At 40.8% G+C, this 25,547-nt stretch overlaps 1 protein-coding gene across 5 annotated transcripts in view; it reads left to right on the plus strand.

Annotated features, from left to right (window-relative positions):
* LOC124595355 (serine/threonine-protein phosphatase 6 regulatory ankyrin repeat subunit A-like) overlaps positions 1-25,547 on the plus strand; it is a 195,438-nt gene that overhangs the window by 132,123 nt on the left and 37,768 nt on the right. For all 5 annotated transcript variants that reach the window (XM_047134074.1, XM_047134070.1, XM_047134071.1 and 2 more), the window contains exon 6: positions 1,408-1,662. In XM_047134074.1, the coding sequence (XP_046990030.1) occupies positions 1,408-1,662 (255 nt within the window). The remainder of the gene's footprint in view (positions 1-1,407; positions 1,663-25,547) is intronic.

Here is a 25,547-nt window from a genome sequence, read left to right on the forward strand (position 1 = left end):
GAAACAGCAACATTCATTCAGTGCATAGTAGATGGAAAAATGATATGCACTTGGATAACACTTCATTAACACAGTACAGCAGTGTTTGTACTGTTCAGCAGGTTTCATTTTTAATAGACTTCCAGAAAAACTAAAAAAAATGAATGATAAACTCCAAGTATTCAAAATCAAGTTTAAAGGTTTTCTTGTGGCACCCTCCTTTTATTCTTTTCTCTGTAATGCATTATTTATTTATTTATTCATTCACTCTCCTTGTTTCATGTTTTATTAATTCTTTCTTACTTGTTTATAAGTCTTCTAGTCAGCATTCTATAAACTATGAACTGTTATTCCATGACTAGATAGTTTTAACTGGCACCATTACACAGAACCTGATAAATAAATAAAAAATAAATACAATGAAATGGAGAAATCAGTTGGAAGAGGGAGGTAGAACTGAAGAAGAGAGGGCTGTAGAGAGAAAGGTGAGAGTATAGAATGAAGGAAGGCTGGACAGAGGTAGAAGTGGGTGTGGGATTGGAACTAGCAGAAACTGAAACTGGTAGTATTGCATGATAGAAGTATATGTTGTAAGGACGATTGCCATCTATGTAATTTATGGAAGCTTGTATTGGGGGAAAGATCCAGATGGTACATCATTTGTGAAGCAGCCATTGGCGTCAAGTGTGTTGTGCTCAGCAAAACATTCCTAATGTCATGTTTAATGTCTGGTGGGAACATGTTTAAGACCTTTGTACCAGAATACAGAATCTGAATCTAAATAGTAGTCAAAGTCTTACTGAAAGTTGTTTTTGCATCTTGTTGTGTGCTTGTGTGAACCACATTTCATGTGAAACTGATTGATCTGCAACAAATGCCATTAAGAAGCAAACATGCTTAGAAGTGAGATAATTCCAAGATCTTTGAAGAGTGACCTGCAAGAAATGTGATTATCTACTTTAATCACTGTTCTCACTCCTTACTGTTGCTTAATCTTGGCTCAGGAGTTAAATAAATTGATTGTCAATTCCTAAAAACTAAATTTGTAGCCGAGTTCCAGTGACATTTATTTAGTACAGTAAAGTACAAAAAGTCATAAATTTTACCACATTGAAATGTTCTTCCCCAATAAACTGTTTCTCTTTTTCTCCCTCTCTGTCTCAGAAAAGGGAAGAGGGGCAATAGAAAGGAGGAATGAAAATTGGAAATGACAGTTACAGGATGGGTGTTACAGCAGTATTCCGGATTGCAATGAGATTTGCCCTCTCTTGACCCTACCCCTTTCACACTCTTTGCGCCAAATGAGAGTCTGACCCCCTCTCTCATATGCACACACACACACACACACACACACACAGTGTATATAATGATGTAACATTTTAACATTGCTTCATAACATTTTAACATTGCTTCTCCCTTTTATTTCAGGTTATACTCCTCTTTGTGAAGCAGTTTGGCAAAAGAGTGTACCTATGGTGAAAATTCTTCTGGATGCTGGTGCAAAAGTGACACAGTCTCACTACCTATTGCATTACGCCATAATGCATCGCCAGGTAGACATGGCACGTCTGTTGTTACAAGCTGGATGTATTGTCAATTTGCGTGATGACAATGGTGACACACCACTCATTGCTGCTGCTCGTACTGGAAATTGTGAAATTACAGAGTTGCTTTTAAAAAATGGTAAGTCATCTTTTGTATCAAAGGAAAATTCTATCTAGGAAACTAATAAATGTGATATAGAATTGTTGGCTATTACTTACCTTCAAGAGGCAAGATGCTTAGTACTACTGAAAGACATAGAGGTAGAGTAATGACATTGTACTAGCTTTTAGAAATGTTAGTTCTTTCCACAGGGACTAAAGAGGTGTAGAATGAGGAAAGTTAAAAAGAAAAGACAGGTGACTCAGACACCAGAATCGCGTTTTAACATTATTGAAGTTCTACATCTACATCTACATCCATACTCCGCAAGCCATCTGATGGTGTGTGGCGGAGGGTATGTTGAGTACCTCTATCAGTTCTCCCTTCTATTCCAGTCTCGTATTGTTCGTGGAAAGAAAGATTGTCGGTATGCATCTGTGTGGGCTCAAATCTCTCTTTTTATCCTCATGGTCTCTTCGCGAAATATACGTAGGAAGGTGCAATGTACTACTTGACTCCTCAGTGAAGGTATGTTCTTGAAACTTCAACAAAAGCCCATACCGAGCTACTGAGTATCTCTCCTGCAGAGTCTTCCACTGGAGTTTATCTATCATCTCCGTAACACTTTCGCGATTACTAAATGATACTGTAACAAAGCGCGCTGCTCTCCGTTGGATCTTCTCTATCTCTTCTATCAATCCTATCTGGCACGGATCCCACACTGGTGGGCAATATTCAAGCAGTGGGTGAACAAGTGTACTGTAACCTACTTCCTGTGTTTTCGAATTGCATGTCCTTTTCTTCCAATGAATCTCAGTCTGGCATCTGCTTTACTGATGATCAACTTTATATGATCATTCCATTTTAAATCACTCCTAATGCCTACTCCCAGATAATTTATGGAATTAACTGCTTCCAGTTGCTGACCTGCTATATTGTAGCTAAATGATAAAGGATCTTTCTTTCTATGTATTTGCAGCACATTACACTTGTCTACATTGAGATTCAACTGCCATTCCCTGCACCATGCGTCAATTCGTTGCAGATCCTCCTACATTTCAGTACAATTTTCCATTGTTACAACCTCTTGATATACTACAGCATCATCCGCAAAAAGCCTCAGTGAACTTCCGGTGCTATCCACAAGGTCATTTATGTATATTGTGAATAGCAACGGTCCTACGACACTCCCCTGCGGCACACCCGAAATCACTCTTACTTCGGAAGACTTCTCTCCATTAAGAATGACATGCTGCATTCTGTTATCAAGGAACTCTACAATCCAATCACACAGTCGGTCTGATAGTCCATATGCTCTTACTTTGTTCATTAAACGACTGTGTGGCACTGTATCAAACACCTTGCAGAAGTCAAGAAACACGGCATCTACCTGGGAACCTGTGTCTATGGCCCTCTGAGTCTCGTGGATGAATAGCGTGAGCTGGGTTCCACATGATCGTCTTTTTCGAAACCCATGCTGATTCCTACAGAGTAGATTTCTAGTCTCCAGAAAAGTCATTATACTTGAACACAATACATGCTCCAAAATTCTACAACTGATCGACGTTAGAGATACAGGTCTAGAGTTCTGCACATCTGTTCGACATCCCTTCTTGAAAACGGGGATGACCTGTGCCCTTTTCCAATCCTTTGGAACGCTACGCTCTTCTAGAGACCTACGGTACACCGCTGCAAGAAGGGGGCCAAGTTCCTTTGTGTACTCTGTGTAAAATCAATCTGGTATCCCATCAGGTCCAGTGGCCTTTGCTCTTTTGAGCGATTTTAATTGTTTTTTTATCCCTCTGTCATCTGTTTCAATATCTACCATTTTGTCATCTGTGCAATAATCTAGAGAAGGAACTACAGTGCAGTCTTCCTCTGTGAAACAGCTTTGGAAAAAGACATTTAATGTTTCGACCTTTAGTCTGTCATCCTTTGTTTCAGTACCATTTTGGTCCCAGAGTGCCTGGACATCTTGTTTTGATCCACCTACTACTTTGACATAAGACCAAAATTTCTTAGGATTTTCTACCAAGTCAGTACACAGAACTTTACTTTCAAGTTCATTGAACGCCTCTCCCATAGCCCTCCTCACACTACCTTTTGCTTCGCGTAATTTTTGTTTGTCTGCAAGGCTTTGCTATGTTTATGTTTGCTGTGAAGTTCCCATTGCTTCCGCAGGAGTTTTCTAACTCAGTTGTTGTACCAAGGTGGCTCTTTTCCATCTCTTACGATCTTGCTTGGCACATACTCATCTGATGCATATTGTACGATGGTTTTGAACTTTGTCCATGATCCTCAACACTATCTGTACTTGAGACAAAACTCTTGTGTTGAGCCGTCAAGTACTCTGAAATCTGCTTTTTGTCACTTTTGCTAAACAGAAAAATCTTCCTACCTTTCTTTATATTTCTATTTACGGCTGAAATCACCGATGCTGTAACTGCTTTATGATCGCTAATTCCCTGTTCTCTGTTAACTGTTTCAAATAGTTCGGGTCTGTTTGTCACCAGAAGGTCTAATATGTTATCGCCATGAGTCGGTTCTTTGTTTAACTACTCAAGGTAGTTTTCAGATAAAGCACTTTAAAAAATTTCACTGGATTCTTTGTCCCTGCCACCCATTATGAACGTTTGAGTCTCCCAGTCTACATCTGGTAAATTAAAATCTCCACCCAAAAGTATAACATGGTCGGGAAATCTACTTGAAATATTTTTCAAATTTTCCTTCAGGTGTTCTGCCACAACAGCTGATGAGCCAGGGGACCTATAGAGACATCCAATTGCTGAGTTTATAATTTCATTACTGTTTACATCTGGTTTCAGCCAACTTTCCATCACTAGTACTATGTGGGCATTGTGACCATTTATTAATGAGAGCAGTTCTGGGACCTTTCTATAGACGCTCCTGCAGTTTACTATTACCACATTAACATTGTTATTCCCTGTTGCGTTTTGCCTACTACTACCTTGTCGCGTCTCAGGAGGCATCTTGTCGGGCCTAGGGAGGGAAATCTGTAACCTAATAAACCCACATGCACACTCTAAGTGTAGTCCTGAACAGTGCAATAGAGTGGGCACTTACCTTGTTTGTATTGTAGACTGTAAATATACTGAGCAAAATTTTGTTGTTGATTAAATTGTGCTTACATTGAGTTAGATTACATGATGTGTATAACACAGAACCCACATTTCACTCTGGGATGTGGAAAGAAGTCAGATAAATGAATTCCACTTCTAATTTAATAGTTTTAAAAATTCTTGTGAGGATTGTCTTTAAGGTAGTGGAAGGAAATGGTAAACAGAAAATTCCTTAATTCACTCCCAATCTCCAGTATATTAAATGCAAGACATTAAATATGCTCTGACAGGTTGTTCACACATATTTACGTGTGTATCTGACTCTGTTCTCTATTGGTGTGTACTGCAAAATAGCTGTCAAGATAACAAGGTTTGTTTTTTTTTTTTTTTTTTTTTTTAAACAAAAAAAAAAGTGCTCTCTGAAGATTCTTCTAAGACCAATGCCAGATGCAAATCTTATAACATTGCTAAAAAAACAATGTTTTACAGACCTCAAACTGAATTCCATTGCTGCCTCTAAATGCATGTCGTTGTTGCAACCATGCAGTGCATTTTCCTGTAACAAGTCTTAATACATGTCTGCATGAACATTCTTGTTGAAGAAGAAAAAGAAATTACTGAGAGGCAAGGACATACTTGTATATTATCACGGTAGACTTAAACAGGTTTACAAAATGTCCAGCCTTCACGTTTTTTGGCATTAAATTGCAAGAAAAGAACAGTTGTCATGTAACAAGCAAAAGATTGAGCCGTGCAGGAACATTTCTAGGAAGATATACATTAGATAAGATTCTAATAATTGTTTTTCATTATCTTTCCTTCTTAGCCATGGATTCCAAATCGATTGCCTCCACATTTCCTTCTGCATGTGTACAAGTAATTTTATTCATTTTAATTTCTGTGTTCATATTCTTAAGATTCAAATCTGGAAGAGATGATCCCTAAAATTTATTTCAGGCTGCTAATGTGATGTCTGCAAATCGAGCAGTGCTATCAGTTCTCTTACTGTTGTACACAGTATTTGGATTAATAATGATGCAAAAAATTTTAACTGTGCATAAGAACTGGGTCCACAATGGTTTTGGAGTTTGTCACTCCTGCTATGCAATTCAGAATCATCATATGATATTCTCAGACTAATGTTGTTCAGTTCCACTTATTATTTGTGGGTTTTGATTTCACTCATCCTTCTGCTCTCCCATCACATAGCCATCCCCCTCTTCACCTTTTCTAGTTTTGATTCTTAACCATCTTTAAACTCACTCATCATGCTGTTTTTATTTTTCCTTTCTTCTCCAAACATTTATGTCAGTACTGTACATTCAATAAGGACAAATCCAATTTCCTTCCACAATCCCAACTTGTTCCCTTCCTTTAAATAACCTTGTTGTCAGCTAGATGTTAAACAGTAATCTTCATTCCATGTATACATTCTACTCACTTTTCTTTTATCACAGTGTCATCATTATCTCTTGCCTGTCTATAGTCTTTGTATTTTTACAGATTTTTTATTTTAAAATTGTCAGGAACATTCTACATCTACATCTACATCTACATTGATACTCCGCAAGCCACCCAACGGTGTGTGGCGGAGGGCACTTTACGTGCCACTGTCATTACCTCCCTTTCCTGTTCCAGTCGCGTATGGTTCGCGGGAAGAACGACTGTCTGAAAGCCTCCGTGCGCGCTCTAATCTCTCTAATTTTACATTCGTGATCTCCTCGGGAAGTATAAGTAGGGGGAAGCAATATATTCGATACCTCATCCAGAAACGCACCCTCTCGAAACCTGGCGAGCAAGCTACACCGCGATGCAGAGCGCCTCTCTTGCAGAGTCTGCCACTTGAGTTTATTAAACATCTCCGTAACGCTATCACGCTTACCAAATAATCCTGTGACGAAACGCGCCGCTCGTCTTTGGATCTTCTCTATCTCCTCCGTCAACCCGACCTGGTACGGATCCCACACTGATGAGCAATACTCAAGTATAGGTCGGACGAGTGTTTTGTAAGCCACCTCCTTTGTTGATGGACTACATTTTCTAAGCACTCTCCCAATGAATCTCAACCTGGTACCCGCCTTACCAACAATTAGTTTTATATGATCATTCCACTTCAAATCGTTCCGTACGCATACTCCCAGATATTTTACAGAAGTAACTGCTACCAGTGTTTGTTCCGCTATCATATAATCATACAATAAAGGATCCTTCTTTCTATGTATTCGCAATACATTACATTTGTCTATGTTAAGGGTCAGTTGCCACTCCCTGCACCAAGTGCCTATCCGCTGCAGATCTTCCTGTATTTCGCTACAATTTTCTAATGCAGCAACTTCTCTGTATACTACAGCATCATCCGCGAAAAGCCGCATGGAACTTCCGACACTATCTACTAAGTCATTTATATATATTGTGAAAAGCAATGGTCCCATAACACTCCCCTGTGGCACGCCAGAGGTTACTTTAACGTCTGTAGACGTCTCTCCATTGATAACAACATGCTGTGTTCTGTTTGCTAAAAACTCTTCAATCCAGCCACACAGCTGGTCTGATATTCCGTAGGCTCTTACTTTGTTTATCAGGCGACAGTGCGGAACTGTATCGAACGCCTTCCGGAAGTCAAGAAAAATAGCATCTACCTGGGAGCCTGTATCTAATATTTTCTGGGTCTCATGAACAAATAAGGCGAGTTGGGTCTCACACGATCGCTGTTTCCGGAATCCATGTTGATTCCTACATAGTAGATTCTGGGTTTCCAGAAATGACATGATACGCGAGCAAAAAACATGTTCTAAAATTCTACAAGAGATCGACGTAAGAGATATAGGTCTATAGTTTTGCGCATCTGCTCGACGACCCTTCTTGAAGACTGGGACTATCTGTGCTCTTTTCCAATCATTTGGAACCCTCCGTTCCTCTAGAGACTTGCGGTACACGGCTGTTAGAAGGGGGGCTAGTTCTTTCGCGTACTCTGTGTAGAATCGAATTGGTATCCCGTCAGGTCCAGTGGACTTTCCTCTATTGAGTGATTCCAGTTGCTTTTCTATTCCTTGGACACTTATTTCGATGTCAGCCATTTTTTCGTTTGTGCGAGGATTTAGAGAAGGAACTGCAGTGCGGTCTTCCTCTGTGAAACAGCTTTGGAAAAAGGTGTTTAGTATTTCAGCTTTACGCGAGTCATCCTCTGTTTCAATGCCATCATCATCCCGTAGTGTCTGGATATGCTGTTTCGAGCCACTTACTGATTTAACGTAAGACCAGAACTTCCTAGGATTTTCTGTCAAGTCGGTACATAGAATTTTACTTTCGAATTCAATGAACGCTTCACGCATAGCCCTCCTTACGCTAACTTTGACATCGTTTAGCTTCTGTTTGTCTGAGAGGTTTTGGCTGCGTTTAAACTTGGATTGGAGCTCTCTTTGCTTTCGCAGTAGTTTCCTAACTTTGTTGTTGTACCACGGTGGGTTTTTCCCGTCCCTCACAGTTTTACTCGGCACGTACCTGTCTAAAACGCATTTTACGATTGCCTTGAACTTTTTCCATAAACACTCAACATTGTCAGTGTCGGAACAGAAATTTTCGTTTTGATCTGTTAGGTAGTCTGAAATCTGCCTTCTATTACTCTTGCTAAACAGATAAACCTTCCTCCCTTTTTTTATATTCCTATTAACTTCCATATTCAGGGATGCTGCAACGGCCTTATGATCACTGATTCCCTGCTCTGTACATACAGATTCGAAAAGTTCGGGTCTGTTTGTTATCAGTAGGTCCAATATGTTATCTCCACGAGTCGGTTCTCTGTTTAATTGCTCGAGGTAATTTTCGGATAGTGCACTCAGTATAATGTCACTCGATGCTCTGTCCCTACCACCCGTCCTAAACATCTGAGTGTCCCAGTCTATATCTGGTAAATTGAAATCTCCACCTAAGACTATAACATGCATTCATTATTGGAAGGCATGTCATGTTGACAAAGAAAAAGTTTTTGTTCACTCATGGTATGTGTTGTTGATAACACAGCTAAATATCCTCTTTGCTGCATTTCATTTGCATACTGCTCTTCCCTATATTGGATTTTGTTTCTTGCAACATTAGTTGTACTTAAGAAATGCTGTAGCATGGATAGGTTTACATAGGCAGAGTAGTGTGATATATAGATAGTGTATGGCAATTGATGTGAGAACAACAATGCTGAGAAGAGCTGTTTGTGCAGTGACAGCTCGCTCTTTGCAGTAAATTTACTTTCTTACATGACCATCTAAGAGAAACTGGATGCTTCTCTGTTAGGATTGAGGGCACAGGCCATGTGAGGTATGTTATAGACCCAATCCTGAAGAAGATGTGGGGGAAGTAACACTCACTACATTCTGTTTTATTTTCAGTAATGTGCCCTTTGGGGAATTTCAGCCGGTGGTCATTAAAGAGAGACCAACCAGTCTGGCTGGGTTCACATTTTGCACACCTGGGGTTGAAACTTGCAGACAAATTAAAACAGTATATCGGATCAGAACTCGAACTGGGGGCCTTTGCCTTTTGTGGGCAAGTGTTCTGCCAACTGAGCTATCCAAGCATGACTCACAACCCATCTCACAGCTTTAGTTCCACCAGTACCTCATCCTCTACCATCCAAAGGAGATGAGGTACTTTGGGAGGAGGGTCGTGAGTTGTGCTCAGATATCTCAGTTAGTAGAGCACTTGCCCACAAAAGCCAAAGACCCCAGGTTTGAGTCCTGATCCAGCACACAGTTTTAATCTGTCAGAAAGTTTCATATCAGTGCACACTCCGCTGCAGAGTGAAAATTGCATGTGGGATACTTGGGGTTCTTGAGCTGGGGGCAATTCACTGCTGCTATCCTCGATCACTAGCATCATAACCGCTGGGCATAAATCAATGACCACACTGTTGGGCTTAACAATTGAACATTGTATGTCTTAAAGAGAGGGAATATTGACTTCATCGCTTGGGTCACAAGGTTGATACGAACTTATATTTAAAGAGGAAAAAAAAGTAATTAATGGGTAATCTGTGCAGCATCTTCCACACCCCAGTTATTTAAGGGTTGTCCAGATATGCGGAGCTCTGTATGAGTTAACATTTATTTCTGTAGGATCTCATGGAATCAAAACGGAAGAAACAGGTGCACATATGTGGGGAACATCAACAAAAATTCCTTTTATGTACAGAAAACAAGTGAACAAATTTGTGGATCACTGAAGGATGCAAAATATCTACTTAATGAGATTATCGTGCTGGAAACACTTCATCTCACAAGGTATCACTTCTTCTAATGTTAATAGGCTTGAGGAATATCCGATGGTTATCGGACTACCCAGCACCTGAAGTTCTAGTAAAGGTGTGGTTTTATATAAACTGTTGCTGCATGTGTCGTCCTTCATAACCATGACTAGCTACGTAATATATATAAGTAAACAAAGTGGTGGTTTTCTACGTATTGCTGTAGGCTCCTGTGTAAAGACTTCACTTGGTGTGGGAAGCTCCCTGAATGAATGTCTGCCCCTTCTATTGATGACAGAGGTGCAGTTATTGTTAAAAGATTTTCAAAACAAATGCTTGGTACATGTTCTGTCTTCCTGCAATGCGACTGTCACAGTTGTGCAACAGTTTTACATAACACATTATATTCAATTTTTAATTGTTTTTATTTAGGAGTGGTTACATGACAGTATTGTCATTAGAAACCAAACATAAATAAACATGAACTCATGTAAATGACATTATGTAGAAAAATATATTAATTAGAAAGAAAAATCTTTATCAAATAAAATATGATTGTAATAGATTTGTATGTAAGAAAGTAAGTAAAATATGTGTAAAAGTAAGACACATACCAGTTTTAAGCGTATTACTGGTAGTCTTAGCTTATGGGAAAGGAGTTTCTTATTTCTTCCTCACACTTAGGCTAGGATATTTATTGTTCTGAAAAAAAGGGTGCACTTTCCAAACTGTGGTGTACCAGTGTTTTTATTCCACAGATACCCTGCTCTGGCAGTTTATGAACCTAGAAAAGGAAGCCATGCATTGGAGGGCAGTGCCTGATGGGAGGTTGTCAGTAATACTTTGTTCTGCTTCAGTGGCTGGAAGGAACTATGCCACAGCCAGATTGTAGTCTGTTAGTAACCAGAACGTTTTTTACTTCTCTTACATCCACTCCTCCTCCAAATGATGCACAATCCTGTGCCTCGGCAGTGAGATCACTGCATGGATGGGACCTCTGCATCGTGCTGTAGTGGGTATTGTACAAGCCTCCTTTACTAATGCATCTGCCATACTGTTGCTCCAAAAGCCCACATGTGTTATTAGCTGTCAGAATATCAGTGCCTTCACTAGATGTTGGTGAAGAGGGGTTTTCTGGAATACTGAAAAGGTTTGTCTGCTGGGTACAAGCACAGGATGGCTTGCAGGGTTCTCAGGGCATTGTACCAGAAGGGAGATTGTGAAGCTCAAATATGCCTCATCTGTTTCAGTGGCTTCGAGAACACACACATCTCTGCATAATGAACTGTGAATTTCCTCTGACACTGAAACAGTGTAATAATGATATGGCAGGAAGACCTTTCATGCCTCCAAGTGGTATTGCAGGCTTTCGCAAGGTTGAAAAATCTGCTTGTCGTCCATTTCCAGCAAGGTCACATTAATATTGATCAAGTGATACCTCATGACCCCTTGCTGGAATTGACTGAAGTGTATTAGAAGTGTGTCCTTCCTCAAGTTGATACAGTCCTGTATATCAGACTGTAATAAACAGTAAACAGAAAAAAGATGATTTTCCTAGCCTTTGAGGGTTTACAAAATGCCACAATGGATTTTGTTGTGACCAGGTTTGTTTAACTAGCTACAGAGAAAGCTGAATCCCATTCTCAGATGCAAAAGTGGCAGTTGTAAAGATCCTCAATGTTGGAAACAAATTCTCAGCTGTCTTTCTCATTTATAGCTTTGTGTTGGCTGAAAGCTGAATCCTAACAGGTGGAGATAGTGACTTGCAGACTTCTGTTTATCATGATGTCAGTAACAAGACACCTCACATTTTGTCCTGAAATCCTCCAGATGGCATCTGATACTACTGCAGTAATCCACTCAGTGAAGGAAAAAGTCACAAAGTTTTGTACAGCAGGAGGAGGTAGCACAATAACCTGTACAAAAAATCCGGACTGGTGAGGAATGAGTAAGGCATTGTTGGGGAGGGGAGGGGGGTGGTGGAGAGTGTTTGAAGGTTACTTATAATGTCCATTTTTCCCCCCTCTTAAATAACTAGAAAACTGTGGCAACAAGCAAAAATATGTCTTATTACAAAATTAAACTACATTAAATTCCATACAGTAACGTCCCTTTAATTTTTCTCAATGAGTAATAGTTTGGACAATGTAGGGATTGCAAAATCACATGTTATAAAAACAGTGTTTTAATGGTATAAAATTAATGTTTATTGTTATAAGACATGGGTTAATACCGTATATTAAATTGTGTACCACATCTATGTGCAGTAAAGCTGTAGGGGATGTATTGTATTCTGAGGGTGTGACAGGATGGAGGTGGGAATGGAAATTTGAGTGGATGTAGGCTATCAGAATGTGCTCAAGCACTTCTCTCCTCTGCATGTTTTCAAATTGAAGAGTGAGCAGGCAAGTCCCCCTGCCCTCTGCATCACTATGTCACAAGGAGCAACTGCACAAGATTTCAAACTTATATCAACCCTTCAATAGCATACCTTATGAATCAGTGGCAACCCAGTGTGCAGACAGAACTGCGGTGTTTTATTTTCCACAAAATGTTTGAACACTACATGGTACATAGATATTAGTTAGTAATAATACTAACACTAGAAACACATACAGGCAGAATTAGGTAAAACTTTGCACAATGCTCTGCATTGTTAAACAGAAATTTATTCTTTGTCATCCTGCATAGCAGTTTGAAGCATACTTCTGAGAAAGGCTACTTCCTCAAGCATTGCTTATTCTTTGGTTTACAAACAGAGTATTACCTCTACAGTTTTTCCTGTCCAGGTATGTTATGTGAATAGACAAAAAACTTCACTGTGATCACGTTTATATGGTGGGGTTACTTCAGTTTAGAAAGTGAGTACTTATTTGCAGTTATTGAGTGAGCTTTTACATAAAATATCTTCCTGGACTCGGGTAGGCGCGCCGGCCTCGGATCGAATCTGCCTGGTGGATTAAGGATGATGGCCGGTGTGCCGGCCAGCCTGGCTGTGGTTTTTAGGCGGTTTTCCACATCCTACTAGGTGAATACTGGGCTGGTCCCCACGTCCCGCCTCAGTTACACGACTCGCAGACATTTGAAACACATTCACACATTTCACAATTCACACTAGACGCAGACAGCTGGGGTACACTAATTCCGTCCCAGGGGGGTATGGGGTAGTGGCAGGAAGGGAATCCGGTCACCCTTTAAAATTAACCATGCCAACTCTGTACTTAACCCTGCCGACCCTGCGCCCAATGCGGGATACAGGCTGTAGCAAAGAAAAAGAAAAAGATCTTCCTATGGCTGAGACGTATTTAATTTGCAAATGTGTTAATGTCAGTGATATAATGTTGGTGGGAAAGGGATTGGTTTGGTAAATGTGGCACCTTGCTCCTAGATATCATTGATGGTGTACTGTAAAGCCACATACACAGTGTTATAGTCACTTGGTAGTGAATTAATTGGAAATTTGTGGTAAGTTCCTATGGGACCAAACTGCTGAAGTCATCAGTCCCTAGGCTTACACACTATTTAATCTAACTTACACTAAGGACAACACACACACACACACACACACACACACACACCGAGGGAGGACTCAAACCTCCGACAGTGGGAGCCGCGCGAACTGTGGCAAGGCACCTCAGACCGTGCAGCTACCCTGCATGGTGGTGAATTAATGAATAGCTAGAGAGGTGTACATTTCTTTTATCGTAAATTTTGTTCCTGGTAGATTGCACAAATTTCTTCCATTCATGAATTACTGGCATTTGTAGAATGAGCTGCACTTACCACTCATTCATAGTATATTTTGCAAGCTGGTTGTCAATATTTTGGATGAAATGGGACTGATCATGTTTGGGTCTAGAGCAGTAATCTGCTGTAGTCCTTCCTTTTCTGGTACTTAAATATCTGAAGTTCTTTAACACCTAGGTGGCCTACTTCTGTGGCAGAGGTAGCCGATTTAAGCCTCGGACCTCTTCAGATGGTGGTACAGCTGGTGCTGATTAGAGAATTTTCACTAAATGATCGAATCACTGCCTTCATGTTTTCCTCAGAAGTGCACCCCATCTGCTCTGCCTTGTCATTTGATTGAGGATGAAAAGAAGCAGCAGGGAGGTGCTACATGCCATTGTTAAGTGCAAAGCTCCATAAAAGAGTTAGATGTGACCTGGGGGCCATTAACACTCACCATGGCTTGGGGGAGCTTTACTTCATAAACTCATATGTTGGCTTTAATTGCCACCTTGTCACTGTGGAATACAGCCTGGTGACTTATGGAAACTCTGAGAAAGGGCCTATGGTGATCAGAAATGTTGATATGAGGAAAGGACCCTTACAGTGCACATGAACTCAGTCCCATGGAGCTGCAGGCCACAGCTAGGATGAAGAAATTTAAGTTGGTGCCTGAAGCTTGATGACAGGCCAAGGTCTTCATCCATGTGATGTCCCAATGACCTGCATGAAGCAGGGAGAGGCCCTGTGCAGAGTCAGGATGGGATCTCCATCGGAAGCTACTCATTCTCTGTAACAACTAGGAGGAACTTATCCTGAACCCACTTAAAAATGTGGTGCATCATGGTGTCCTGCCACAGTTGTGTTGCAGTGGAAATGCTATAATTGGAGAACCATTTAATTGAAAAGTACCTCTGAGTCAGTGTGGAAGCACATTGGTCAAATTCTGCTTTGAACCCGCCAGTAAAGATGTCTGCATTCTTGTGCTGGCCTGTTGGCTTGTATATGATGGAATACTGATATGCATATAAAAAGTGGACTCATTGTTGTAAGTATTGTGTTGTTTTGTTGGACAACAATGAGCAAGGGCCAAATGAAGTAGGCAAAGGCTTGTCATTGTGGAATTTCCCACCATAGAGGTATGTGTGAAATTTGCCTACTGCATAGATGATTGTGAGTGCCTCTTTATCAATCTGGCCGTGTTTCTGTTGGAGCTTTTTTAACATTTTGGAAATAAAAGCTATTGGCTGTTTTGGCCCCTCTGCTTCCCCGTGTGAAAAAGGACAACACTAATACCATACTGGGTAGCGTCTGTGGCAAGAATAATCGGTTCCCAAGGGAAGGAGGGCACATTTAAGAGCGCTTAACACATTGTCACACCTGAATTATCATAAGAACATGTTCCACTTCTTTCCAGGGACATTGAGGGGATATGCAGTCTGCACTGCATATGCTATAAATTTTCCATAGGTGTCCCTGAAAGACTGTAGCTTTTTTAAAAAAATTCCAGTATAGGGGCATTTTGTGAATGGCCTGTATATGATTATTGGTCATAACTATCCCATTTTTGTTTTTAATGAAATGCAGGTACTCAAATGAATGTTAAAAAAAGGGACAGTTCTTGAGACTGTACTTTAAACTGGTTTCTGTGAGGTGGCAAAAAGTGAATACAGTTACTCGGGATTTTTGCAGGTGTTAGAGAATAGCTACAACATGACAGAATCTCTCAAATCAGTTATTCCAAATATATTTGGAAAATGGCTGGTGTGCTAGAAGCACCAAAAGGCAACCACTGGTATTGATAGAGGCAGAATGGGCTGTTTAAAACGAGCACTTGTTGTGAAGTCTGGATGCAAGGTGGTTACATGTACGCCTCCGACTTATTAATTTCCAGGGCCCCATGCACAATGCAACAATGCTGCAATTGGTTGCTCGCTTCAACCCTGCTTCATATTAGCGATTTGTCAAGTAGTGTCGAGCAATGTAACAAACAGCACTGTATCAAAGTTCTCTTACGAAGACTGAACAGCTAGTGCTGTCTTTACAAGCAGTGCCAGTTGATCTCCTTATCTTCACAGATGTTTGCAAAAAGAAATAAATAGAAACTGAAATTTATCAAACTTGTGTTGAAACACTTTTCTTGTGAACTGTGCGTTACTTTACAGAATACACTTTTTAATGATGCCAAGTGGCATGTGTACATCTCTCCACTGTGGTAATACAATTTGTTTTTTCATCTATTAGCTCTCAATTCCTCATTCATTTGTTAGTCTTATAGTTCAACTGCAAGGATTTAGACAATGGTTTTGCAGCCTCAGTGGGTCTTTGGAAATGTCAATAGCAGTGCTGCTGATTTTCATAACTCTTGTTGTAAATTGCATGAAGGAAAATTAGATGATGTAAAGTGACAGGGTACTTGAATATAACTGTAGAACAGGTTTTCCCTAAACATTTAAATTAAAATGATGTGATTCATAATATTGCATGGGAATTTTCAGCGATTGATCACTGTGATCTGTGATTTTTACCACACAAATGTGATCTGTGAACGGATTGCATGTCCTGCTGATTGATTGCTGCGATCCATCAATCATGTGAGGTGCCCCTGAGCAACATTCACGACCTTTAATTTTGAGAAAAGATACTCAGAATGTGTGATAATATAGGTGTTCACCACCAGCTTCAAATCTCAACATAATCGAGGGAAACATCCAGTTTGCGTATCGTACTAAACGGGACACCCACGAACTAGACAATATAGGCATATCACTTGCTGCCGAGGCACTTGAGCTGTTTTTTAGTAACCTCAGACAGAATGTGGGTAAAGGACATGCCAATGCAAAATAGGCAACTGCGTGGGGTTCAAGGTGTATCTTGGCCTGTATGTCAGTAGCACAGCCTAGCCCTGGAGTAAAAAACAACTCTGAAAAACAGATGCAAAGGTGTTCAACAGTCTGGAAGGGAACTGCATTGAAAATAAGCTGTGCTGTCTTATCAATGTAAAATCTAAACTGATTAAATGCATTGAAACTGAAAATATTATCCATTGTAAGAAAATTAATAACAATAAAATTGATGTCTCATGACACAAATTTGTATGTCACCTCTGTATGAAAAACTCCTCGGCTCTGAAATTGGTGTCCACTATAGGACATAACCTTTCTTGAACAAGTGTGCAATGCCAGTGAACCCAACTTGATGTATGTGTTCCAATTTATACGTGCGTCTGAAGCCCTTGTATCAACTTGAAACATTATCAGTTTGTCAGAAATTTCCAATTCAATTAGCTGAATTTTATTTCCAATGAGCTACTACTAACATGCACAGATATACAACTGTGGCATGTTGGAGGCCACCTACAGCTAGACTGAGGGGCATAGTGCCCAAACAAGGAGGAGCAGAAAGGCATATCTGGTTGTGTCGAAAGCTGGCTACCGAGAGAGCATCTCGGTAATACCAGTGCACCCTCACTAGTCCGCACAGTGTCCCTCATGTGACCAGTCACAGCCTTCTAATTGGGTGCTAAATGGTACTTTGCAAGTGTGCTTTAGTCAGGAATGCCTTAGTAATGCGTTCTTTCATCAGCAGTAATCACTTCGAGAACACTATTAACGTGGATCGAGCATCAGTAGGTAGCAATATCCAGTGATATCTGGTGTTACATTAGCTCAGGCCCAGCCACAACTTAACACTGATACACAGTTTCAGTGCATCAGAAATGAAAGAATAAATTTTGTAACTTTCAATAAAACTTTTCCCATCAGTCTGGCAGTTTTCCATGCTTATTCCCTCCCCCTTCTGTAGCAGCAGGTTATTACTCTAAATATGACTCGATGTCATTACAATGGTTAAGAATGTTGAATTAAGCAAATGCTCCCTTGGGCAAGTTGCACCGGCATTTAAAAGGGGCTATAATCTAGTGGAGTGTGATTTCAAAATAGAAAAATTTTCAAAGTTACTACAAATGGGCAAAGGGTACAGAGTTTTGATCTTGTTCCTCTTACAATACAAAAATAGTTTTAATTAGGATGGCCATTTTTAGTTAATAATAAAATAGAGAAATGTGGTGCACTGATGCGGTTATGTAGGGCAGGGGTAAACAACCGGTGCAGTCACAATGTTTTGAGGGCAGGTGCAGCGTGAGGGCTCCCAGGGTGTGTAGCCGGGTAGGGCTAGTCTGGTGTGTGGGTGATGCTTGAATGCAGTGATGGAGTACTACAGTCAGAATCGTCAGTAATGGTGCTGCTGAGGGTGATTGGTGGTGCAGTGGTCTGGTCTCATAGGTTATGGGGGACTAATACTCCATCAAGGGGGCACATCAGCAGATGCTCACGGGGAAGTTTTGGTACAAAATGGGGAGAATATCCCTACAGCTGGTACAATTTATTACATTTCCTGTACCCTACAGTTTGTTGTACGAAATTATAATGTGAAATATGTTGACAAATATATTGTAAACTGTGTAGTCACCCATAATAAATGAATGAAACTAAGGTAATATTGAACATATTGTTTACATTTTTCCTTTTTTTGTAATGGTACTACTATTGTACCCAAGTGGATAACAAAGTTAAAATGACAATTACATTAACCCACTGTTACAAGCTTGATCGTTTTACCTCCAATGCATGCTTACGGACTGAGTCCATGATTCATTTTGTGCCAGTTTTATGAGGAATTTTAAAACTATGGTTAGGAAATATATTTGAACCTGAATAATATAGATAAGGCACTGAATTCATAAATATAATGACTTTTAGCAACAATAATAATGGCTTTTAGCAACAATAGTGTAAATAAATAGTGTTAAGTCATAATTTACCCTCAGACTTATAAGAACTGAACCTAACTTTCACTCAATTCTCTTCACTGTTTTATGAATGAATATTAACCAACAGTTATTTTCAGAAAAGTCATACAGAAAAATGTTTCTTTGTAGTCTCTCTCTCAATTTCAGGCAAATAATTTGTGGTGACCTATTTTCACTGCACTCACTGCACAGATATGCTGCAACATGTTGCAGGCACACATTGCAACAAAATTTGTTTGTCTGTTTTCTTCTTATCACAGAAGTTGCATCTTCCTCAATTAGTTGCTCGTGGTTCTCTAGGAGGAAATTCAACTTTTGGTAATGCCAAAATTTCAGTGATACAGCTCTTGATGTTTGCTGGCATATTTAGCTGACTGGCCTTCATAGCTTGCACTTCTCCAGACCACTGTCAATGCCATCATCATCATGTAAAAAGTCAGTGCCAGAAAAACTTTGTTTTTCTTAGGTGTTTATGAAACAAGTCTTGTGTTCTTCCTAAATGTAAAAATTCTGGATTCCAGAGGGTGAATTTTTGCTACCAACATAAATGTAGGAATTTAAAATTTATTTTTACAAAATTTTCCAACCATTGTCAGCCTATAGGAAAAATAATTATCGAAATCTGAACTGTGAAACCACCCAAAATTCTAGTTGGAAAACCAAACTATTTGCTATACTTCTCAATTGGTCACAGTCCCACTTTATTTATGAAGTGAAAAAACAGGTGTTTACAAGAAACTGCTCTGAAAATATTTTTAACTGGAAAATTTGAGAAAAATCCAGGAATTTTTTTTTTTTTTTTTTTTTTTTCCGTGTCTGCATATAACCCTGAGAAAAAAAAAAAAGAAAAGAAAAGAAAAAAAACGAAAGAAAATCATGGCAAGAAGTTCTATATGCATAATTATCAGTGCCTTCAGAACCTCTTCCCACAGTTCTGGGATAGTGTCAAAATTATACCACTTGAATATTGACCCTCTATAACACAAGTAACTACTGCCAGATCTTGTGGGAACAACTCGCGTTAATCACTCTTTTGTGTTTGAATGGTGATAACATGGTACAAGTGTAAACATAATTAAGTAAATTGTACAATGTGACTCTGCCTGAGTAAGCGCAGTCTAGTTCATGGTAGCAAAACTCCATGGAAAGATAACATTTGCCACTATAGAGCACAAAGTATATAGTTTTCCCATGGGGTATTAAATCACAACCACTTGCCTGTACACAATGGAAAGAAATAAAATCCTGTTATAAGAAACATTAACTTTTTAAAATGCTTTAAGTGTAAATTCCTCAACATTTAAAATAACATATAAGAAATGGTGCACACTATCTAATTTTATCAAGTATGTTATATACCCCATACTAAAATCATAATCTTCCTCTCAAACCATTTAAGAACTTCATGGCTGTCAATTCTCCCAATTTAAGTGGGAGACTCCCAATTTTCCGCTTTTTCTCCCACCTCCTAATTATCCAATTATGTCTCCTGATTTTAGATAATTATCGTCAAACCTAATACATTTGGTTTGAAAACCTGCCATTTCAGTTTTTTGGCTAGTGGTCAGAAGTCCTTCACTCATTAGTTGTTTTTGATCAATATATGAATTGAAGGTTATTATAATCAGGAAGTTGCATGCAACCTCTATATAGATTGTAATTTTTCATCATTCTTGCACATTTTGTAGAAGGTATACTCATATTTCTGTGTGCTGTGCCCTATTTGGACTTGTGTTTGTGTGTTGTCATTGTACGTAAGAGAAGTCACATATTATTCACGTTTTTATAATCAGTATAAATCTTTAGTGTGAATGATGATAACTTGCACAAGCGTATAATGTGGCTATAAGTAAACACGAATGATCACCTAACAGTGAAGTTGGGCAGCAGGAGTCGGCAGTGGAGAAAATGTAAAAATTACTGAACTTAAATGTTTGAAACAGGGTACCTGCCCGACAATAGTGAGTTTTAATACAGCACTTATTAGTGTGGTGGATCATCACAAGAAGTTAAAACTGGAAATAAGATGATGAAAACTTATGATTGAAGTGTTATAATAGAAATAAATAGTAAGTTAGCCGTTTTCTATTATGTGTTTCTGTGCACCATGTACCCATCTCATCTGCATATGCACTGCCTTTTCCCCCTTATGACGAAGTGGCTGAAGACTGGGAAGCTTATGAGAAGTGGCTTCAGCAACACTTCCTTGCTTTTGGTGTCACTGATGCAAAGATATGTGAGGCTTTGTATCTTTCTTGGATTTCTCCTTGGAACTACCAGTTGTTGTGCCAGTTAGCTCCGTTCCAGGAACAGCTTTACTTTCATTCAGTGAAATGTGTAGTTTGGTGTCAAATTATCACTGTAAATCCACGCATGTCATTGCAGTGCTTGTAGAGTTCCACTGTTGTCGTAAACAGCCCCATCAGTCCTACGGGGCTTGGGCAGCTGAACTCCACAGCTTCAGTCACAAATGTCAGTTTGATACCGATGCTCATCATTATTCCTACACTGATTGTATGGTCCGTGGTGCCATCATTCAGTTGGCTCCTGACAAGGAGTTGCATCAATGGGCACTACAGAGCAAGAATCCATCTTTGCCTAATGTTTTGAATATTGCTCAATCTTTCAAGGTTTTGCGTGCTTCTACTGATCAGCTTGAGGCCTGGTGTGACATCGCTGTGCTGGCTCCCATTCCCAGTCGTCAGGCATCTGGTAGGTCTAGGGCAGGACAAAGTGGCAACCATACAAATGCAGCCTCCGCACTGCACTGGACAGCAGTGTGCCAAATGACAACAATGACAATGACAACAACAACAACCACTACTACTACTACTACTACAGGAGTAGCATTCATCACTCCCATCTTGCTCATACTGTTTTGTGCAACATGACAGTGCCATGTACCGTAAACACTGGGTGACTTTCAATAACTGTAGAAGAAAAGGACATATAGCGTCTGTGTGTCATACCCAGCCCTCTCCTGCAGATGTGGACATGGATGTTAAGTGTTTGTCTCCAGTGCTTACAAATAATGGCCAATTGTTTATTGAAGTGCTCAGATTACAAGTGGCCATGGGTGCAACTGTGATACTGCTGAACTCACAAACTTATGTGGACTTGGGATCTCCAGCATTACCTCCGGTTACTCAACATTTGGTGAGTTACAAGAAGTAGGTATCCCAATTTTGGAGTAATTTACAGCTCCCACTGCGTATAAATATGTGGTTCATTCATTGACTTTTCTAGTAGTGGATGAAGCTATTGCTTTATCAATCATTGACACCTATCCTTTGCTCTGTCAGGGTGAGTTATTGGCCAAACTCGCCAGAGCCCAATTTTCTCTAAAATTGATGTATCTGAAGCTTATTTACAGGTTATGTTGGACGAGGATTTGAAAAGGGTCCTTTGGGCTGTATCAATATCAGCACCTCCCGGCTGAAATAGTTGATGTCCATTCTTGCATGCAACAATTATCTTGATGATATCATGAGGCATCCATGGACTAGCATTTACGCAACATACACCCATTGTTTGTGGTCTTACATACTGCAGGGTTGATGTGCAATTTGACCATGTCCCACTCTTTTCAGCTGTCCATTGTGTGTTTGAGATTTCTTTGGATGGTGTAAAGCCTTTGTCACATGTTGCTGCTGTCACAGCTCTGCCTATCCCTTCGAATGACAAAGAACTACAATCATTTTTAGGGATGATATCACAAATTCGTTCTGGACGCAGCCATGTTGGCCCATCCTCTCCACAAATTGCTTCACAAGGATATTCCTTTTCAGTGGGCAGAGACCTAAGAGCACCCATTCACGCTTTTGAAATCTAAATTACATTCTGCTCCTTATTCAACTACTTTATATACTGACCACCACTTGGTTTTGGCTGTGGGCACCTCCTAGTATGGCCTCAGGGCTGTTCTCACACATCCAGAACACTCAACTCTGCTTAGCAGCACTACTCCCAAGTTGAAAGGGTAGCACTTGCCTCTCAAAAAGTTTCATGTATTCTTGTATGGGTCTAACTTCCACCTCGTTACAGACAACAAGCCCTTGGTTTCATTGTTTAATCCTCCTGCTTCATTGAACAACAAAGCAACACTTCATCTCCAGCATTGGGCCTCATTTCTGTCTCGCTACAGCTACGAAATTCATTTTTGGCCTATCGTGCAGCATGCTAATGCCAATGTGCTGTCCCAGTTTCCAATGAGACTGGGTCCTGCTTTTGTTCAGGATGAACTCTGCGTCCCCTTGGATGTTGGCACACAGTTTGCAGTGGGAGGGTTTCCTGTTACTAGCTCCCAGATGGCATCCACTGTTGCTGCTGATCCTGTTTTGGGCCATGTTGTTCACCTCGTTCAGTATGGTTGGCCCAACAGGCATTTGGGCAGAGCTTTTGATCCTTTACGTAACTATTTTGTCCTCCATCATAGCCTTTCAGTGTTTGATGGTGGTGTTCTCTTTGCTCCAAGTCATTGGCCCTTCAACACATATTTTGGTTGGTGTCAATAGTGACATTGCGCATCTTATCAGGGCCTGCTCTCAGTGTGGCTCACAACAGGTGGCACCACAAATGATACTCTCTCCATTCATCTGTGGGAATGTGTCCATGTTGATTTCACAGGATGCTCCCTAAATAATTACTGGTTGTTAGTTGTTGATGGTATCCATATGTTATTCAGTGTCCTTCCACATCCGCTGCATCTGCTTTTTTTTGTGTTTTTTTTTTTCTGTAGAAGAATTGCCTTATACACTTCAGACAAATAAAGGTCCACAGTTTGTGTCTCAGATGTTCCAAGATTTATGATCCCACCAAGGCATCCACCACGTGACTGCTGCTCCTTTCCACCCCCAATCTAATGGCAAGGTGGAATGGCTCATCTGCACATTCAAGTTTCAAATGAAGAAGTATATTGCAAACTCTTCCATGGATGATCCTTGACACACTTAAGAGTTCATACGAGTTCACATCTGTGAGGAATAGAAGTTCGGCCGAGGTGCTCCAAGGTTGCCAGCCCTCTACCCTCATGCATGTGCTCATGCCACTTCATCAACGTGGACATCATCATGGTTCGCTCCTGGCTCTGCAGTCTGGCTTTGGGGTTTGGCCACTGACTGAAGTGGATTCCGGACACAGTCCATAGTCCACAGTTGCTGCAGTTGCCACCACTGTATGGTGCACACCAGTGAGGGGCTAGTGGCTCGCCACTATGATTAGCTGCATCATCATACCATGCCGAGAGCCAAGGATTCATCACCACCAGCTTCACCTCCTTTCTCACCACCTGTCCTGGCCTTGTGTTGTTGAACCTACCCTCCTGATGGATGTCGCCAAGACCTGCCTGTGCTCCAGCATCTGGCCTCATGAGACATGCTGCCAGCATTTTGTGTGATACTTAGCTGCCACCTACACTTCCACCATCACCTGGGTGCCCCCAGAGTGCTCACCGGTCTTTGGCGGATTCTTGTTTGGCTGCCACGGGGCCCCAGCCTTTGCAGCACCTTTTCCCTTCTGTGCTGCCTGTCTATTCTCTTGCTATTCTTTTTCACCTCCATTGGGGAACGTGTTTGGGAAATTGTTGGAAATGTGTTCTGCATATTCAGTTGCCAATATCAGAATGGTCTCTCCACTGTCTTTTGTTCCTTCTTTCTTTTTTTCCTTCCCCTTTTCCTATCCCTCCTCCACTTCAGCATTTGAGGTTTATCTTTCTCTTCTTCCTCCCTGTGTGCTCCAGAAGGCCAGCCCATGCCTCTGATGTGTAACTGGTGACTGAGTAATGCGTAATTTCCAGCCCTGGGTTGACAGGTAGGATTCGCACATACCCCCTGATAAAGGCAAGGCCCAGGGAGAGGTGATTGCCTGAGCTGCTACCTTCCTAAACTGCTGATTGCTCCCACATCAGGTGTTCAGGTGGTGTGACTGGGAGTGTGAACAGGTGGGGAGGGGGGGGGATGTGACACCTTCTGAGGGGGCCCACAGTTGGAAGGAGTGCGTCATCGGAGACACTGGCAATTATGGGGGATTTTCTCGCAATGAGCCAATTATCTTTTTCACTGTCATCGTCTACCAAATGTAAACGGAATGAGGCAAACAATTCAAAAATCCTCCTAGCTGCATCACAGTTCATGTACTGAACAAAATCAGTCCTTCGCTACAGTAAATCTGTTTATTATTCAGAAAGGTGTTGATGCAATTGCTGGCCCTGCGAAATCCTGCTCTCGTTTATGAAATGGCACTTTGCTTTTGGAGACCACTGATTCTGAAGCACAACAATTGCTTCCAGTTTCTCTCCTCCATGGCTATCCTGTTTGTGTCGAGGCCCATCGAACGCTGAACTCTTCTCATGATGTTATTTACACTAGGCTGCTCGATGGTGTGACTGAGGCAGAAATCCAAACGTACCTCTCTGATCAGGGTGTCATTGCAGTTGGGTGATGAACAGAGTACATGCGTCCTTAGTGCCCATACACACTCTTTTTCTCACATTTGATAGAGTGGTGTTTCCATGAAAGATCAAAGCAGGCTGTGAAGTTATCACAGTATGACCCTATATTCCGAACCTGATGTGCTGCTACCAGTGTCATCATTACAACCACACTCGAGAGTCCTGTCGACACCCGTCCAAATGTGTAACCTGTGATAGGTATGTTCATGAAGGTGACTGTCTGCCTCATTCTCAACTGCAATAGCAACCATGCTGCCTCCTCCTGAGATTTTTCCACTTATCTCAATGAGCGGGGCATCCAACAGATCTGGGTGAAGAAAAATGTGCCTTACCTGGTTGCTCGTAAGTTGTTGGCCAGTCTGAATCCCTGTGTTCTATCATCTGGCACCTACAGTTATGTTCTTGATACATCTTGCTCTGTGAAGGACATGTCCATGCAGACATGGAACCTCAAATTTAGCATAATGCTTGTGAAAATGCCCAGTGTCATGGTAGCATCCCAGTCACCTCCTCTAGCTGTGCAAAAAGCCACCAAACTTCAGCCTCACAGGCCAAGTCACCTGCTACACAACCGGCTGGCTGGAAAGGATGCAAGGAATACTCTGTGAAGACTTCTGCATCCCT

This window comes from Schistocerca americana, chromosome 2, assembly GCF_021461395.2.
Source record: "Schistocerca americana isolate TAMUIC-IGC-003095 chromosome 2, iqSchAmer2.1, whole genome shotgun sequence".
Taxonomy (NCBI): Eukaryota; Metazoa; Arthropoda; class Insecta; order Orthoptera; family Acrididae; genus Schistocerca; species Schistocerca americana.